Below are 15,233 nucleotides of genomic sequence, written 5' to 3'. Positions count from 1 at the left end.
CTATCTCGAATTAAGGATCTACACAAATCTCATCGTATATTGGAAATCGAATACAACAAGAAATAGAATAACCCAAATAAAGTTTTTTTCATGAGCATATGAACCACGACAACAATAATATATGATCTTAAAACGGTAACTAGACGATATTTTGTTTTGTTTGTGTAAAATTTTAATATTTCATGCGTGAACTTATAATTGGAGATGGACTTACATCAATCAATTTATGGTCGATTTCGTATTAATGAACCTAAAAAATGTACAGAACGATAAAAGAAAAAGGCTTAAAAATGTGGCCCCTTATCAACATTATATTAGTGGTTTAAGACACACTTAATAAACAAAAGAAGAATTGCAAAATACCCGCAACTAAAGTAATACCGGTACTACTACGGGGTTACTAACTAGGAGTACTAAAATTAAATCTCTCGAAACTTGGATAAAAATGATGCAGGCCGGAATGACAAAAAGCAAACAAACGCTACCCTGTCGCTGGAGCTTGGCAAATACTCCGTACTAGCAATCTCCCTCTCTCTCTCTGATCATCCAATACTGTTGCTGCTGATAGCCTTCGTAGCCTCTGATACACACATCTACAGACAGACAGCGAAGAAGCTTCTCCGTCCCCTGTCGTCGGGGGGAAAAAAAGGTTAGATCGTCGACTCTTTCTTCAACTTAATTTGGTCAGAAACCGAGGGCAAATCTCGCTTACAAAATTCCACCATGGGACAAGCCTTTCGCAAGCTCTTCGACACTTTCTTCGGCAATACCGAGATGAGGGTACTCTCTCTCTCTCTCTCTCTCTCTCTTTCTCTCTCTCTCTCTCTCTCTCTCTCTCTCTCTGTGTGCGCGCGCGCGCGCGCGCGCGTGTGTGTGGTATGTACACCTACATATATAAAAACCACAGTTTCCCTCTCTGTCTGCTATTTTTGTTTCTGTTGTAATTTCTATTCCTTTCAAGAATCATCGTTCCAAGTCTTGCGTTCATCACACGTTGCCTTTTGTTTGTTGCCTCTTAGATTGTGCTTCATGCAAACCTTACTAGCTCTTGGTAGTCAGATGGCTACAGGTTAAGACTTTTTGGTAATCCAAAATTTTATTAAAAGAAGAAACAAATGCAGAGAACAAAGGAAGCATACCTCCCACTGCAAGAAAGAAACACTGCGTAACTACAACTGAACTCAGCTAGATACATGGCTAAGTTATTTGCCAAACCTTATCATTTGAAAACTGTGATCCCTAATTCTAACATCAAAACCTATCTTTTCAAGCATGGGGGATGGTGGCCTTTGAAATATAGGCAAGACTGCCTAATTTCTGTACATCTCTCTTTGTGCCAAATGTATGAAACCATAGTTACCCGAGCAATTTTCGATTATAAACGATACTGCTATGAAAGGACTCCCCACCAAGATTCCTTTCGAGCTAGGAATCTCATCATCCTGTGATAGAGGAGCCTTAGACGTACCATAACTGACACACGTGCTGTCAAAGGGCATTTGAAGAATAGGTGATTTATACCTTCATTTTGAGGATTAAGTTGTTGTATCCTAATTGTGCTCCATGTGTTCTATGCTATAACATAATAACTGCTGTCATTTTCTTTTTGCAACTTCATAGGGTAGTGTCCTTTTATTAAATGCATTTGTTCCTCTTTTATGTGAAATGAACCATTATTTATTGCTCCTTGTGTACATAAATAATGGATCTCATGTATTACTTTTATAGTTTCATTAATGGTTACCAAGTGCGATTATTATGATTCTTTTCAATAATGCCGAGTGGAGAAATTAAGGGTGAGCTGACCTCCTAAGGGTTGCAATACACACGCTCATTCAACTACCAAATATTCTACCCTTGCAGCCTTGCTTTCTGGATTATAGCTTTTGTTTCCCCTGTATTATTTCTTTCTTTCCCTTCAACTGTCTAGTCAGCAGCAAATTTAACTACTTGGCTGTTTTAGGTTGTGATGCTTGGCCTGGATGCTGCTGGTAAAACAACAATCCTGTACAAACTGCACATTGGAGAAGTTTTATCGACTGTTCCTACAATTGGTATGTCACCAACAGTAAGAAGTCTGTTGCAGTTGTTGTATTTTTCAAGTTGCAGTATAGATTATGGTGTTCAATCTACTGAATTTGTTTCATGCCTTACCTGATTATTGCTTCTTTAGGTTTCCCATTCATTTAGTGAAACGGTTTGGTTTGCTTCATCATTGAAGTCAGAAAAGAAGTTTTCCTAAATAGGTAATAACTCAGAGAAAGAACAAGCAAAGTCCATGTATCTCATTGATAGATACCTCAAAACTTCTGTAAAAAATACAGAACTTGAGTTTTGTCTCTCAAAGTTTATAAAATGGAAGTATATGATGAAATGATTTGGTGAAAAATCATAAGAGAATGAATCTCTCCCGCTTACTAGAAGTCTAGCTTGTTATATGTCAGCTTAGATGTAGTGGATTATGTACATATGCTTGTCCATTGCAATTTGCTCTTAATGAAAGAAAGATAAATGGACTTTAACAATTGAGTCGACTGTGCTATGAGATCTGTGGAAACAGTAAAGATAGCCGTACAGCAAAAGCTGTACAGCAGCCAGCAGCCAGGTACAGATTCGTATGCGCCCATTTCGGGTAACGGAAAGATGATTGGAGCCGCTCATTTTGTTCAAAACATTTCGATCAGGGTCCCTTTGAAAAATCATCTCAATCCGATATCGGAAAATGTATTTATGAATCATCCAACTTTACTTCAAAATTTAGGCTAAATTCTGAAGTAAAGTTGGATGATGCATAAACACCCTTTCCAATATTGGATTGAGATGATTTTTTACAGGGACCCTAAATGAAATGTTTTAAACAAAATGAGTGGCTCTGATAATCTTTGCGGGACCCGAGACAGGCGCAAAATCCATCTGTACTCGGCTGCTGTATAGCCATTGCTGTACCTGTAGCAGGGTTCAAAATTTTGTAGCTATCTGTGAATGTGGTTATCTACTTCATTTTGTCATTTGTCATTGCTGTATTGTAACCGTCAAAGTAATTCTGGCTTTTCCCTTCGTGTTTTGGCAATGCGCTGCCCTATTGCTAGCCCGAAATGATATTGGTACTGACGGGTACTGTAGGGAAAATGCACCGACGGCCACGCCAGGCCGTCTCTAGCCACCGGACGGCCGATCCGAGCCGTCCAATAATTTAGAAAAAAAAAAACCGAGTGGGTCTACGCGGAAATCAACGGCATCCGACGTGCGTAGATGGGTGTTTGGATCAAGCATCTACGCAAGTCGGATGCCGTTGATTCCCGCGTAGACCTACTCGGTTTTTTTTCTTCTCTAAATTATTGGACGGCTCGGATCGGCCGTCCGGTGGCCGGAGACGGCCCTTGGTGCATTTTCCCTACACTATTGGTCAGTACCAATAGCAGTATTCACTGGAAAATTTTGTATCGAGTGAGTGTGATCAATCTTTGTTTTCTTTAACGCCCTTCCCAGTGTCTTTGTTATCCAAAACCATTTCCTATTCAGTTGTAGGAACTTGTGGGTCTGATCATTTTTGTATATCTTCTATTCTCTTCCAAGCATCACATGATTTTGTGTTTCTATGCAGGTTTCAATGTGGAGAAAGTGCAGTATAAGAATGTAGTCTTCACAGTGTGGGATGTAGGAGGCCAAGAGAAATTAAGGCCGCTATGGAGGCATTACTTCAATAATACAGATGGACTGGTAAGGAGTAACTTTTTACCTATTTTTTGCTCATGTTTTTCAGTTTCCGTTAGTAACGCCTTTTTCTTTATGTTTTCTTAGCTTGTTTTCTGCCCTTTGATATTTGGCATGCAGTTATCAGCTTACGTATAGTGTCTTCTTACATCCTTTGCATTTTCAGATTTATGTTGTTGACTCTTTGGACCGAGAGAGGATCGGAAAAGCAAAACAAGAGTTTCAGGTTATGTATTGTAAATGTTTTTCCAATAGGGAATCCATCTTCAGCGTAGTTATTCATTCAGCTCCTCTTTTTTCAGGCCATCATTAGAGATCCGTTTATGCTTAACAGCGTCATCCTCGTGTTTGCAAACAAACAGGACATGGTATGTTACTTGAGTAGTTTGTAGTTTATTGTCTTCACGTCTTTTTTTTTTGGGAGTAAATATGCGTGTATATGTACTTAGATCTACCAATGAGGATACCAAACAGGTGCGCTGTGTGCATGTTTGGCATGGAATTATAGTTCGAAGAATCTCGAAGACTGCTTGCCGAATAGACACTTTCATTGGGGTATTAATGTTTGTTATTAATCATATTTTCTCTTAAGAGATTCTAATTTGTATGGATTGTTTTTCCTCTAGGACACAACTATGCATATTTGTCTGTAAAATGAAATTAGCATAGGTACTCGTAGGATTGAGAGTCTGAGACTAAGATACCAGTTTTTGTACCTTTCCGAAATAGAGAACAATGCAGAGTCAGAAAAATGGAATCTTAAATGCTACTTTATTGTTACGTCAGATAATTTCCATACGCTCATTTGAGCTCATTGTGGTTAATCAACATCACATTAGCACCAATGCTACATGGACTCAAATGCTATGGACTATATATAACCAGTAACCACCCAGTGAGCACAAGCCCAAATATGAGCAATACTACGGAGCATGTGTTCAGTGTTGTTGTGTTAAGATCCGTTATTCGTGGTACTATTAATCTCCTTCCTTCTTCTTGTTGTCCTAAGGCGTTCTTGTTTGCTCAAATTTTCTATATGTGCACAAATTGAATGTCATAATTAGTTTCGCTTTACAATGCAGGTGCAACCCTTAATATACTAAGATAAGAGTTACTGTAAAACTCTCTCTAGATGGTAATCTCCTTGATGAGCAATTTCATTTGGATGTGGAAGTGCAATTCACAAGTTGAGAACTTTTGAACATGAGTTGTTTGCTTTGGTTTTCCAGGACCTTCCCCTATCTCTCAGCATGGTCCCCAACAGTTATCTCTTCAATTATTACTCTTATCTATCTCTCCCCACTCATTACCCCAAAAACCTCACTCAAAACCTAAACCACACAAATGAGAGACTGAAATGAGAACTGAAAGGTCTGCCTAATTCCTGAAGTATGAGAACTGAAATGAGAGATGGAAGATTAGTTTCCTGCTACTGTGAAGTGAAGTTCCACATCGCTTGGGTACCAAAGTAATATGAAGAATATAAGCGTAAGGGCACCCTCACTTCAATAGCTAGTTTTTGAGGTTGAGTTCTACCCAAGACCTTGTAACATGGTATCAGAGCCGGGTATGCCAAGGATGGGTTGGTAGGGTGCATGTCCCTAGCCTGCATGCAGTAGGTGTTGCCGAGTGAGCACACTGGGTGTGAGGTAGAGTGTGAAGCGAAGTCTCACATCACTTGGGTACCAAAGCAATATGAAGAATATAAGCGTGAGAGCAGCCTCACTTCAATAACTAGCTTTTGAGGTTGAGTTCACCCTAGACTGTGTAACAGCTACTTGGTCCACAAATTTAGTTTCCTTCTTATATTATGTTAACTCAATCTTGTTTACAACTTATATTATGAATGGTCTATGAACCACGGACCAAGACACGTAGATGTCGGACACGTGACACACTGGTGTCACGTCAAAATATGTTTAGAACATGCCAGGTTGTGTATCTAGTAAATTTTAAAATTTTATATGATGGGACATGCCGGGAACACACATAGGGACACACCAAGTTGGCTTTAGAGCAATTTAAAAGCCTTTCCGGGGGTAAATATTTATCTCTTCAAAAATGTTGGGCCAAAAGTGTAACATAAAAAATGTGTATACGTATTTATGCATATACCATTAGTTGAAAATGCATTTGGAGGAGGCTTTACCTAAATATTTAGTGGTTAAAATGTAGGTTTGCATAATAAAAAATTAATCTTCCAAAAAAAATTGTCGCGTCCCCCGCCATATCCATGTCTCATTTTTGGAGAATCGCTGTGTCCCTTGTCCGTCTCCATGCGACGTAGTAATTGGTTAATGGGAAATACAACAAGTAAATGGATATATATTTTGTTTTTCCTCCTTTCAAACCTCCGGTCCATAATTATGTCAATGTCCGACTATTAGATTTTGTCAGCCAATTTGCCAGTTCATAGCAAAATGGAGGAAAATTATTCATCTAGCCAACCTCAATTGCTTACTCTAGTTTGGTATGTTGTCCATATCTTGTATAAGATCTTCTGCATCAACTTGCTCACCTTTGCAACATATCAATGAAATCCTCCATCCAAGAATCACCTTTACAATTCGCATGTTGCTGACGTTTGTATCCAACCGGTTCAGCTTTATTGAAGGAACAGAAGCTGAAGGACTGAATCTTGCATGAGCCCTTTTTACCACATGAAAGCACTATTTCATTTGCTGTTTTGTTGCCTCAGTGCTTCAACATTTCAGGTCCTTCTTACGAGCATCCTAGTGGCTAGTGTGGTAGATACTATACGATATTTAGTTCGTGAAGAACTCATATCCTCATTTTTCTTTATCCTTTTCAATATTTAGACTGCTAAAAATGCTTACTTGACTCCAAGACTACTTGCCAGTGATTTTATTATCGTTGCTTGGAATATATAGTTCTCAACCTCCATTTAACTCTATACTATTTGTTCTAATTGCCTATTGACACCATTCATTAACCTAGGCAAACATATGGGTGCACAAGTGTTTAATTTGTTGATTTTCTGTGTTCAGAAAGGAGCAATGACGCCAATGGAAGTATGCGAAGGACTTGGGCTTAATGATCTTAAGAACAGAAAATGGCATATACAAGGGACTTGTGCTCTTAAAGGTGATGGCCTTTACGAGGGGTTGGACTGGTTATCTAGCACTCTCAAGGAGTTAAAAGCCGCGGGATACTCTTCAGTAGGCACCTCATTATTCTAACTAACCAGGTTTGAATTCCAAGTAGGTTAACACTTTGGCCATGTTTGACATCAATGAGTTGGGAAATAATTTCTACCATTCGACCATCTTTCTCAGGCTTTGACTTGGGGCCCTGATGATTTACTGATGAGCTGAAGATTGTCAATCAATAACTACAGAAGTGTTGGACTCCTGATCGTTGTTTTCCTGGGTTGTGTTTCCAAAGCTATTGATGTTATTATTAGGTGCTGCTTACTCCTGACATTTGGTAATGTAGTCTTAATTTTCTTTACAGAAAAGTAGTCACGGGGGATTTATCTGTTCTTTGGATTGTCCCCCGTCGTATTACTGTTGGCCAATATTCTGTACTAAGCTGGGTGCATTGTAGTCTCTCTCTCTCTCTCTCTCTCTCTCTCTCTCTCACACGAGCGCGCGCACACACGTGAGCACAGTTGTATATATACAGTCCCCTTCTATTAAGGGATTTCTCTTTTTGTTAAAATGCAGATGATCTAAACCTTTCAACTTGTTTAGAACATGTTTTTAAGGGTATTCGTGAGAAATCAATTCAAAATATGACTGGGGAATGCTTGATCCAAATAGTTTTTCTTAAAGCTTGACAGGAACTATTTTTGTAAAAAATGTTTGGATCAATCACTTTCCGGTTATATTTTGAGCCAATTTTTTTGTGGATACTCTTAAAAACATGTTTTAAACAAGTTGAATAGTTTGGATCATCAAAATATGACCCGGAAGGATCCAAACTATGAAGTCTGCATTTAAGATCCATATTAGAAGCTCGCTGTGTGTGTGTGTATATATTTATATATATACAGTTTTTTTCAGGTCCACACCTCTTACAGTCCACACCGTCTGGACCACTCATTTCCCGATCGATTTGTGATGATCCGAGCTGCTCAATGTGATCAGAACGTAATTTTAAGGGTACCCCATGAAAAATCAGCAAAAAAAATGATCGGGAAGAGCTTGATTCGAGCAACTTTTTACTGAACCGTTCAATAAAAAACTGTTCGAATCAAGCCCTTTTCGATCATTTTTTTTGCTGATTTCTTACGCGTACCCTTAAAGTCACGTTCTGATCACATTGAACGGCTCAGATCATCGAAATTCGATCGGAAAATGAGAGTTTCGGACCTGAAAACAACTCTCTCTCTCTCTCTCTCTCTCTCTCTCTCTATATATATATATATATATATATATATATTTTGACAATGAAGAAGATTATATTAATAACAGTCCAACGACACTTAGATAATGGAGTCATTACAAATATTTTGGACAAAGTCAAACTAATCATTCAAAAAATATAAGACGAGAACACACATGATAGTGTCTTTCACCTTAACTTAGAATGTCTAAGTCTGACGCAAAATACTAGCACGGTTGTACACACTACTAGAGTAATAGTAAAAAGATGTTTCATGGGGTGGGATATGATGCGTAATTTCCTACCCCGACATTACTTTAGGATTAGGAAAGGTGAAATTAAGGAAAACGCCCAAAGGAAACAATAGATAACAATCCGTACCCCCCTCTCTCCTTGTGATTGCCCTCCTTGGATTATTTTAAGGAAATTAATTTTAGCACTCAAAAAATTGATTGAAAGGCTCCAAAACGATGTCATTTTGTGTATCAATACAGTTTAATTTTAGAGCTCCTCCATCAATTTTTGGAGTACTAAAATCACAATTCTTACCTTAATCTGTACTGATTTATGTAAAAGGATCTTATAAATATGCATATAGTAGAAAAGAAACTCTAAGCGAATGGAGGTGAATTTTTTTCTTTTATTAAGGTCCGCTACATTACAATTAGCATCTTCTATCTACCGTGTATAAGAAATTGATTTTTGTGGGAAAGCGATCAATTTTGTGCTAAACGTTGGTGTAATGGTCAATGTTTGAGATTTACTATTTTGCTCAGTTTTAAGGTATCAAGTTCAAACTTTCAAAGTGTTATTAACTTCATTGGGACCACTAGTGGCTTTTACGGTCGTTAACTTTAGGTTTTTGAAATTGTGCAATGTTAAGTACTCCAAAAGATACTCGAAAAATATACTGAAATAAGAATGAATTCGGACCATTGATTTTTCAATTTTGGGATGGCAAGAATGAATTCGGACCATTGATTTTTCAATTTTGGGATGGCAAAGGGGTAGGGTATTATTGATTGAAATTGTTTAGACATGCGCGTGCCGAGGTGTGTAGGGTGCTTGATCCGAGCACCCATTTTCCGTGTATATGTAATGATCACATATACATGGAAAAGGGGTGCTCGGATCAAGCACCCTACACACCTCGGATGCCGTTGATTCCCGCGATGGCCCCCTTCGGGTTTTTTTTTTAGAATTTTTGGACGGCTCGGATCGGCCGTGCGGTGGCCGGAGATGACCCGGTGCGGCCGCTGATACGATTTCCCTCTCCGGCACCCATTGGTTCCTATATAAATTATGAAAAATAAGAACCTCCTTCTTATTTTTTGGGGAATAAGCCTTCTTATTCAACAAAAAATAAGTTCTTATTTGAGTTGTGGAACACAGCCTAAAAGTCGTCCGAAAAGAACATGCCTATGCCGGTAAGTCGTACCGTATCCGCGTCATGCTAAGGTACGCTGTGGTTTGACATGCGCACCAAGAGAGTTGCCCAAGCCAACTCCTAAAAATTAGGACTACTCCTCAGTTGAATCAGTGAGTCGAAACCAAACCAGCGATTCTGAACCTTTACTATACTAGTATAACCCAAACAGTAGTACTCCAGTACATCCAATAATTGCCAACACCCACCGCACCCCCGGGAAATTGAAATTCCCCCAATTTTGATTTGGAGCCCTAACCCTAACCTCAACCTCGACACAAATATCAGTCCGTATCTTCTGTTCCTTTGCCGGGAGAATAAATTCCTGTTCTAACTCGTAGAGCTTATCAATTCCATTATTTTTGTTTTTCTCCAAGGCCCTTAGAAATGGAAATTCCCTAAATTTGAATGGATACCTTCTTAGCTTTACCCCCGATTTCACCCTCCGAATGCGGTGGTTTTCTCATCATCTGGACGCCTCGTCAATTCTCTCTCTTCTTTTCTGGTGGTTGAGCCGCTGTAGGGTCTCCCAGTCTTTTCAAGGATCGTCGTCACTTGATTCTGTTTGGATTCTAGGGTTTGGTTTGGAGAGAGATTGAACAACTAGAGACAGACAGAGAGAGTGAGAGTGATGGGGAATTCGGACAAGGATACAGGTACGGTGGATTGTAGTGTTGGAGCAATTGTTTGGGTGAGGAGGCGGAATGGGTCGTGGTGGCCTGGGAAGATTCTGGGTCCTGAGGAGCTTTCAGATGCTCATCTCATGTCTCCGCGATCGGGCACTCCGGTCAAGCTTCTTGGAAGAGAAGATGCCAGTGTGTAAGTCCACCACTTCTACCCCAGATTTTACACCATTTTTCCCACTCCCTCCTTAGCTGCTTTGATGTGTATACATGACTTTCATTTTAATTATTACAGAGCTTGTCTTTTTTTTTGTGCACTGTTTGAACAAACTCGAATCTTTGATTATATGTTCTTTCGATGTTCACTTGCTCATTACAGCAAATAGACTGCTTATTTCCGAGCCTTTTTTTCTAGTCATGTAATACTTTGTTTGTGGTTGCTTTGTGGCATCTCGTTTCTGTTTAGTTCTGTTCGTCTTGATTAGGAGAAGGGATTATGTGCAACGGTGACACCTGTTGAAATTAAGCTAGGTTGTTGATAGGTTATGCCAAGTGCTAGTTGTCTGGACACCCCCCAATCTCCCGTGACTGTTTGCTGCACAGCAGCACGAGTGAGCTTGAGGTGCTCTGTGTTTCTTTTGATTGGGTGAAACGTTAGGTTGAAGTTTTTCTTTTAATTTTGCTCTTCTTTCATGTTAATATAAATGAAGCTCTCTTGGATCAATGGCTTGTGATCAGAGGACTCATAAAATGTCTAAACATAGAGTGATTGTATGAGTTAGTACGAATCTATCCAACATTTCATGGATAGAATGGGACAGACCTTATAGAACCTCACAACTTTGTTATATTTATGTTAAGTCAAGCTTGCTATGTCCCTGATATTGTCCAGGATTATGGTTTTCTAGAAACCTTATTGGACATTGATTGTTTTGATTGTGAATATCACCAGGGAAAAAGGATAATATCAGTTGCTGATTTAACTTCTGTGTTTTCAGTTAGTTCCTTTAACTAGACGCATTTGCTGAAGTGTCGACGGATAGTGGTCCTTGTTCTCTTTGTTTTATTTTGTAAGTATTTTTCTTCTTCCTTTTTAATGTATTGTTTTATAGTGATTGGTACAATTTGGAGAAGTCCAAGCGTGTGAAGGCATTCCGGTGTGGTGAATTTGATGACTGTATAGAAAGGGCTGAGTCTTCCCTAGGGATGGCTCCCAAGAAAAGAGAGAAATATGCACGTCGGGAAGATGCTATTCTTCATGCTCTTGAACTAGAGAAGCAAACCTCGGAGAACAAAAATGGTGAATTAGGTTGTTCTTCTGCTGGTAGGAGCACTAAATCTTCTGACACACTGGAAAATGTGTTAATAACACCGTTCAAAGGCTCGCGGTATGGTAATGGCAAAGACACACGCCCCAAGTCACAGTCTAAGAAAGAAGATTCATCCCTTGAGGATAAAAGTGTTGATAGCCCTCTGTATGAGAGAAAGGCCAAAGAAGGTAATCGACCGGCTGGGAATGAAGGGAATTCTGTAATACCCCGGATGAGAGGTTTGCAAGACTTGGGCCTCAGGATTGCGCCTTCAAAACGGAGGCTTTCATCTTCTGTTGCTTTGAATGGCTCTCATAAACCTGAAAATGAAAATATGGCTCATGCTCTTCCTACCGGTGATTTTAGCACTGAAAACACAGTTCATGCCGACAGCAAAAGTTCTTTAGGCAAAAGGAGAACTTCACATGAATTGATGATTAATGAATCCCCTTTAAGGAGACGTGATAGACGCCGTCCTCTTGTCCAAGTATTGCAGAGTAGTGCAGATTCACCAGTTCATCACTCCTTGCAGCATGACAATGATACTGTTTCTATTCCTATGTCAGTAGAGGACCAGACAGGATCTACACCCCGCGCAAAAAGGAGCAGATACTTGCCAGGTGAGTCTAGTGATTGTTTAGATGATAAACTAAGTTTTCCCAGTGAGATGGAAATGTTGCCTACCAAATTTGGAGTGAGTTGTTGTCCTCAACCTGCTGGTTTCAATGAAGAGAACAATTCTGAATCAACGGAGAATACTGAAACTGATTCTTCTGAGACCGATTCCCTGCATTCAGATGCCGATGAGAAGATGGTGGAACTTTCAGGTCTGAATTGCTACTACTCTAGTTCTTGTTTCAATCTCTCTCTCTCTCTCTCTCTCTCTCTCTTCATTTACGTTGGCATCTACAGTTATATTGTGTTGTAATGTCTGAATATTAGTGGTGTTCCTACTAGCTGAATAACTGGTCATATTGATCAATTTTTAACTGGCTTGCAGTTCTTTCATTTATTTGTTCTTTTCAATGTGTATCATCTTCCCTTTCTTTGGAAGTGTTCCAAAATGCTTTTAGTTTCTATTGCTATTCACAATGCAACTAGTACAAAACATCTTTTATGGTTTAATCTCTCCTTTTCTGCGGTTTCTTTTTCCATTTGTGACTCTGTTTCTAAATTCAACTTTATTCACTTTGTTACTCTTATACTATTTGTTCGTTTTTCCATTGTGAGGAATTTTTATGCTGAACTTCCTATGAAATGATCCCATCTTTTGGCTGGAAGTTTCTCATTTCTGAGAGGTTCTTTTGTCAAACTTTCTTTTTCCCCCCTGGTTAGTACTCGTACTGTTTTGGTGGCATTACCTTATGTGGCATTTGGAATATGGTTGACAATCTGTTTTCTTTTACTTATCTCGTACCTTCAAGTCCTCATGAGTCGACATGCTCTCTGTATGATACTGGTTTGACCGTTTGACAAGTATTCCTTCCATTTTCTCAACTAATAGATTATACCGGCTTTTCCATTTTACTTGAGTTTTGTCTCCTGTGGCATTGATAGCTTTGGTTTTTTATCACCCCATTTCCTGGAAAACCTAACTCTTTCTGCTTGGTTGTCCAGATGCTGCTATAGTCACAGAATTAGAGCCAAAATTGCCAGGAAGATCTGGAATGCGAGTTCAACATGGAACCATGATCAGTGACGATCCCAACGACTTGGCACTTGCCAGTGTCATGACTAGCCGTTGCCCTGGTGATACTATTTCAGCTAGTATGGGAGTGTCCAAATGGCAACTGAAAGGGAAAAGGAATAATCGCGGTCTTGCCAAAAGGTCCAGTGACTTAACTGATAGAAGGGTTTTGAGAGGGTTGACAGGAGGAACAAATCTTGAGGAGAGGGAAATCAATGGTTGTGATGAGCCTGATTTAATCGAAAAGAAATTCATGACCCGAATGCGCTCATTTGACAACCGTGGGGTCTTGTTAACCTCAAAATCTACATCCAGAGGTTTAGGTGATGCTACACACAAAATAATCGATTGGGAGGACTTGGCTTGGAATGATCAGCCTGTTCTGAAAGGAAACTTGAACGATTCAAGCAATTACTTAGATCCTGTTTTTGAAGGCCGTCATAGTTTTGGTGGCAGAAGGAAGCCAATTCTGGTTGATGTGGATCTAAAGGTCCAATCAAGCTATCAAAGAGAACATGTCCCTATGATTTCTTTGATGAGTAAGTTAAATGGTAAGGCAATAGTAGGGCACCCAATCCAAATTGAAGCACTGGAAAATGGTTCCTCTGAAATTCTTCTTTCATTGGCCAATGGCATTTGCCCAGAGTCTCTGGATAATGATACAGCACTTCCTTCTATGTGGAGAACTGCCCGCAGGACAGCCAAATTTCGGGTCCCTCGGTCACATCCATTAGCTGCAACATTGGATGGTGAAGAAACTGCAGAGCATTTTCAATTTCTGGATCAAGACAAAAACATGCTAGTAGAGAAATCAAGCTTAGGGAGTTCTCGGTCCCGACCGAAAATGGACCGGAAGTATTCAAGGCGGCCACCAAAGAAGGTAAGCTTGTCTTCTGGACAAAAGATCAAAACCCTGTCTTCAATTGGGGCGGAACAAAAACTTGGTAGTGATTGGCAACATGGTAACAACAATCATAATGTGGGTGGGTTAATCAAAAGGGGGTCTGGCCCCACTGCTGTAGCTTGTATCCCTGTTAAACTAGTATTCAGTAGGTTATACGAGGAGCTGGTTGGCCGACATCAATAAAGCTAGTCATGGGGTGTGATTTTGTGATACAGAAACATTTCCACCATTGCTTCATGTATATTTTGTGTGAGAACAATAATCCTATACTGCAGCATGTATTTGTTACTTTTTTGTCCAACGTAAGTAGTAATTAGGAGGAAGAATGTAGACTTTTCCATAACAGGCCAGAAAGGAGGGTTGGTTTAGTTCTCAATAGCGCGAGAAGTTAATTGTACAAGACTTTAGTAGGTGAATGTACATTGTATTTTGTAAGCCTTCTTATTTAAATACAGAGGAACCTCGGCAGTAGAGGTCTTATATAGATTCGCTTTGTATGTAATATTTCTGTTAAAAGTTGTTTGATCAATCAGTAGATATTTTTCCTCGAGGGCTCTTTGTTTCTTTTCATACAACAGTTGGATTTGTTGATATGCTGCATCTCAAGTATTGCTCTAAGCACTGCATAATCATCTTTATGAAATCTCATTGAGGTAATGATGGGTCGTAGCTACTTCGTGCTAGGAGCGCTAAAGAGTATGCTTACCATGCCTCAAGGCTCAAGCTTTCCCGGATTAGTTGCATACTTTTGGATAAAATAGTTATCTAATTTGTGAATGGGATAATTCTAACTGGTACTTTTATGTGCACAAAAATACTATACGCAAATCCAGATATACTAGATATGAATTGAGGATCCAACTTGTGATGCATATAATTTTTCCCAATTCTAAAGTCTCCCATAGATTTTATTTGGGCCAACCAAACACACCTCCATGTATTGGCTGATTTATCAAAAAACCCATTCAAGGAGAACCAAAGATCAACAATTAGAGCAATCCACAAAGGGTGTACTCGTCACACAGAATTACAACGGCTATTACTCCAACGATAGAGCCGTTGCCGCCTTCCAAAGTCTGGAAGGACCGAAGACCCTAAACTTGCAATCTCGAAACCACAAAAAAAAAAAAAAAAAAAAACTAGTTCTATCAGTTTAAAAACCATGTCCCAGCTGCTTATTGATTCTCAATCAACTCTCTCTCTCTCTCTGGGGACGTAGCTC

General features: G+C 39.4%; 2 protein-coding genes across 2 annotated transcripts; both read left to right on the top strand.

The window, feature by feature from the left end:
* Positions 1-435: 435 nt before the first annotated feature.
* On the top strand, positions 436-7,283 carry LOC131300955 (uncharacterized). Its single transcript, XM_058327025.1, has 7 exons — positions 436-780; positions 1,964-2,054; positions 3,605-3,720; positions 3,881-3,940; positions 4,017-4,082; positions 6,723-6,922; positions 7,011-7,283. The coding sequence occupies exons 1-6, from the start codon at positions 724-726 to the stop codon at positions 6,912-6,914; spliced, it is 582 nt and encodes a 193-aa protein (XP_058183008.1). The 5' UTR covers positions 436-723; the 3' UTR covers positions 6,915-6,922; positions 7,011-7,283.
* A 2,321-nt stretch (positions 7,284-9,604) lies between these two features.
* LOC131302028 (uncharacterized protein At1g51745) lies at positions 9,605-14,495 on the top strand. The gene is made up of 3 exons (XM_058328595.1): positions 9,605-10,306; positions 11,223-12,247; positions 13,038-14,495. Exons 1-3 carry the CDS (start codon positions 10,119-10,121, stop codon positions 14,192-14,194), a joined length of 2,370 nt encoding a protein of 789 aa, XP_058184578.1. The 5' UTR covers positions 9,605-10,118; the 3' UTR covers positions 14,195-14,495.
* Positions 14,496-15,233: the final 738 nt, after the last annotated feature.

The sequence above is a fragment of the Rhododendron vialii genome, chromosome 9a, assembly GCF_030253575.1.
Source record: "Rhododendron vialii isolate Sample 1 chromosome 9a, ASM3025357v1".
NCBI classification, from domain to species: Eukaryota; Viridiplantae; Streptophyta; class Magnoliopsida; order Ericales; family Ericaceae; genus Rhododendron; species Rhododendron vialii.
The sequence above is the reverse complement of the archived record's forward strand: the minus strand, read 5'-3'. Positions and strand labels throughout refer to the sequence as shown.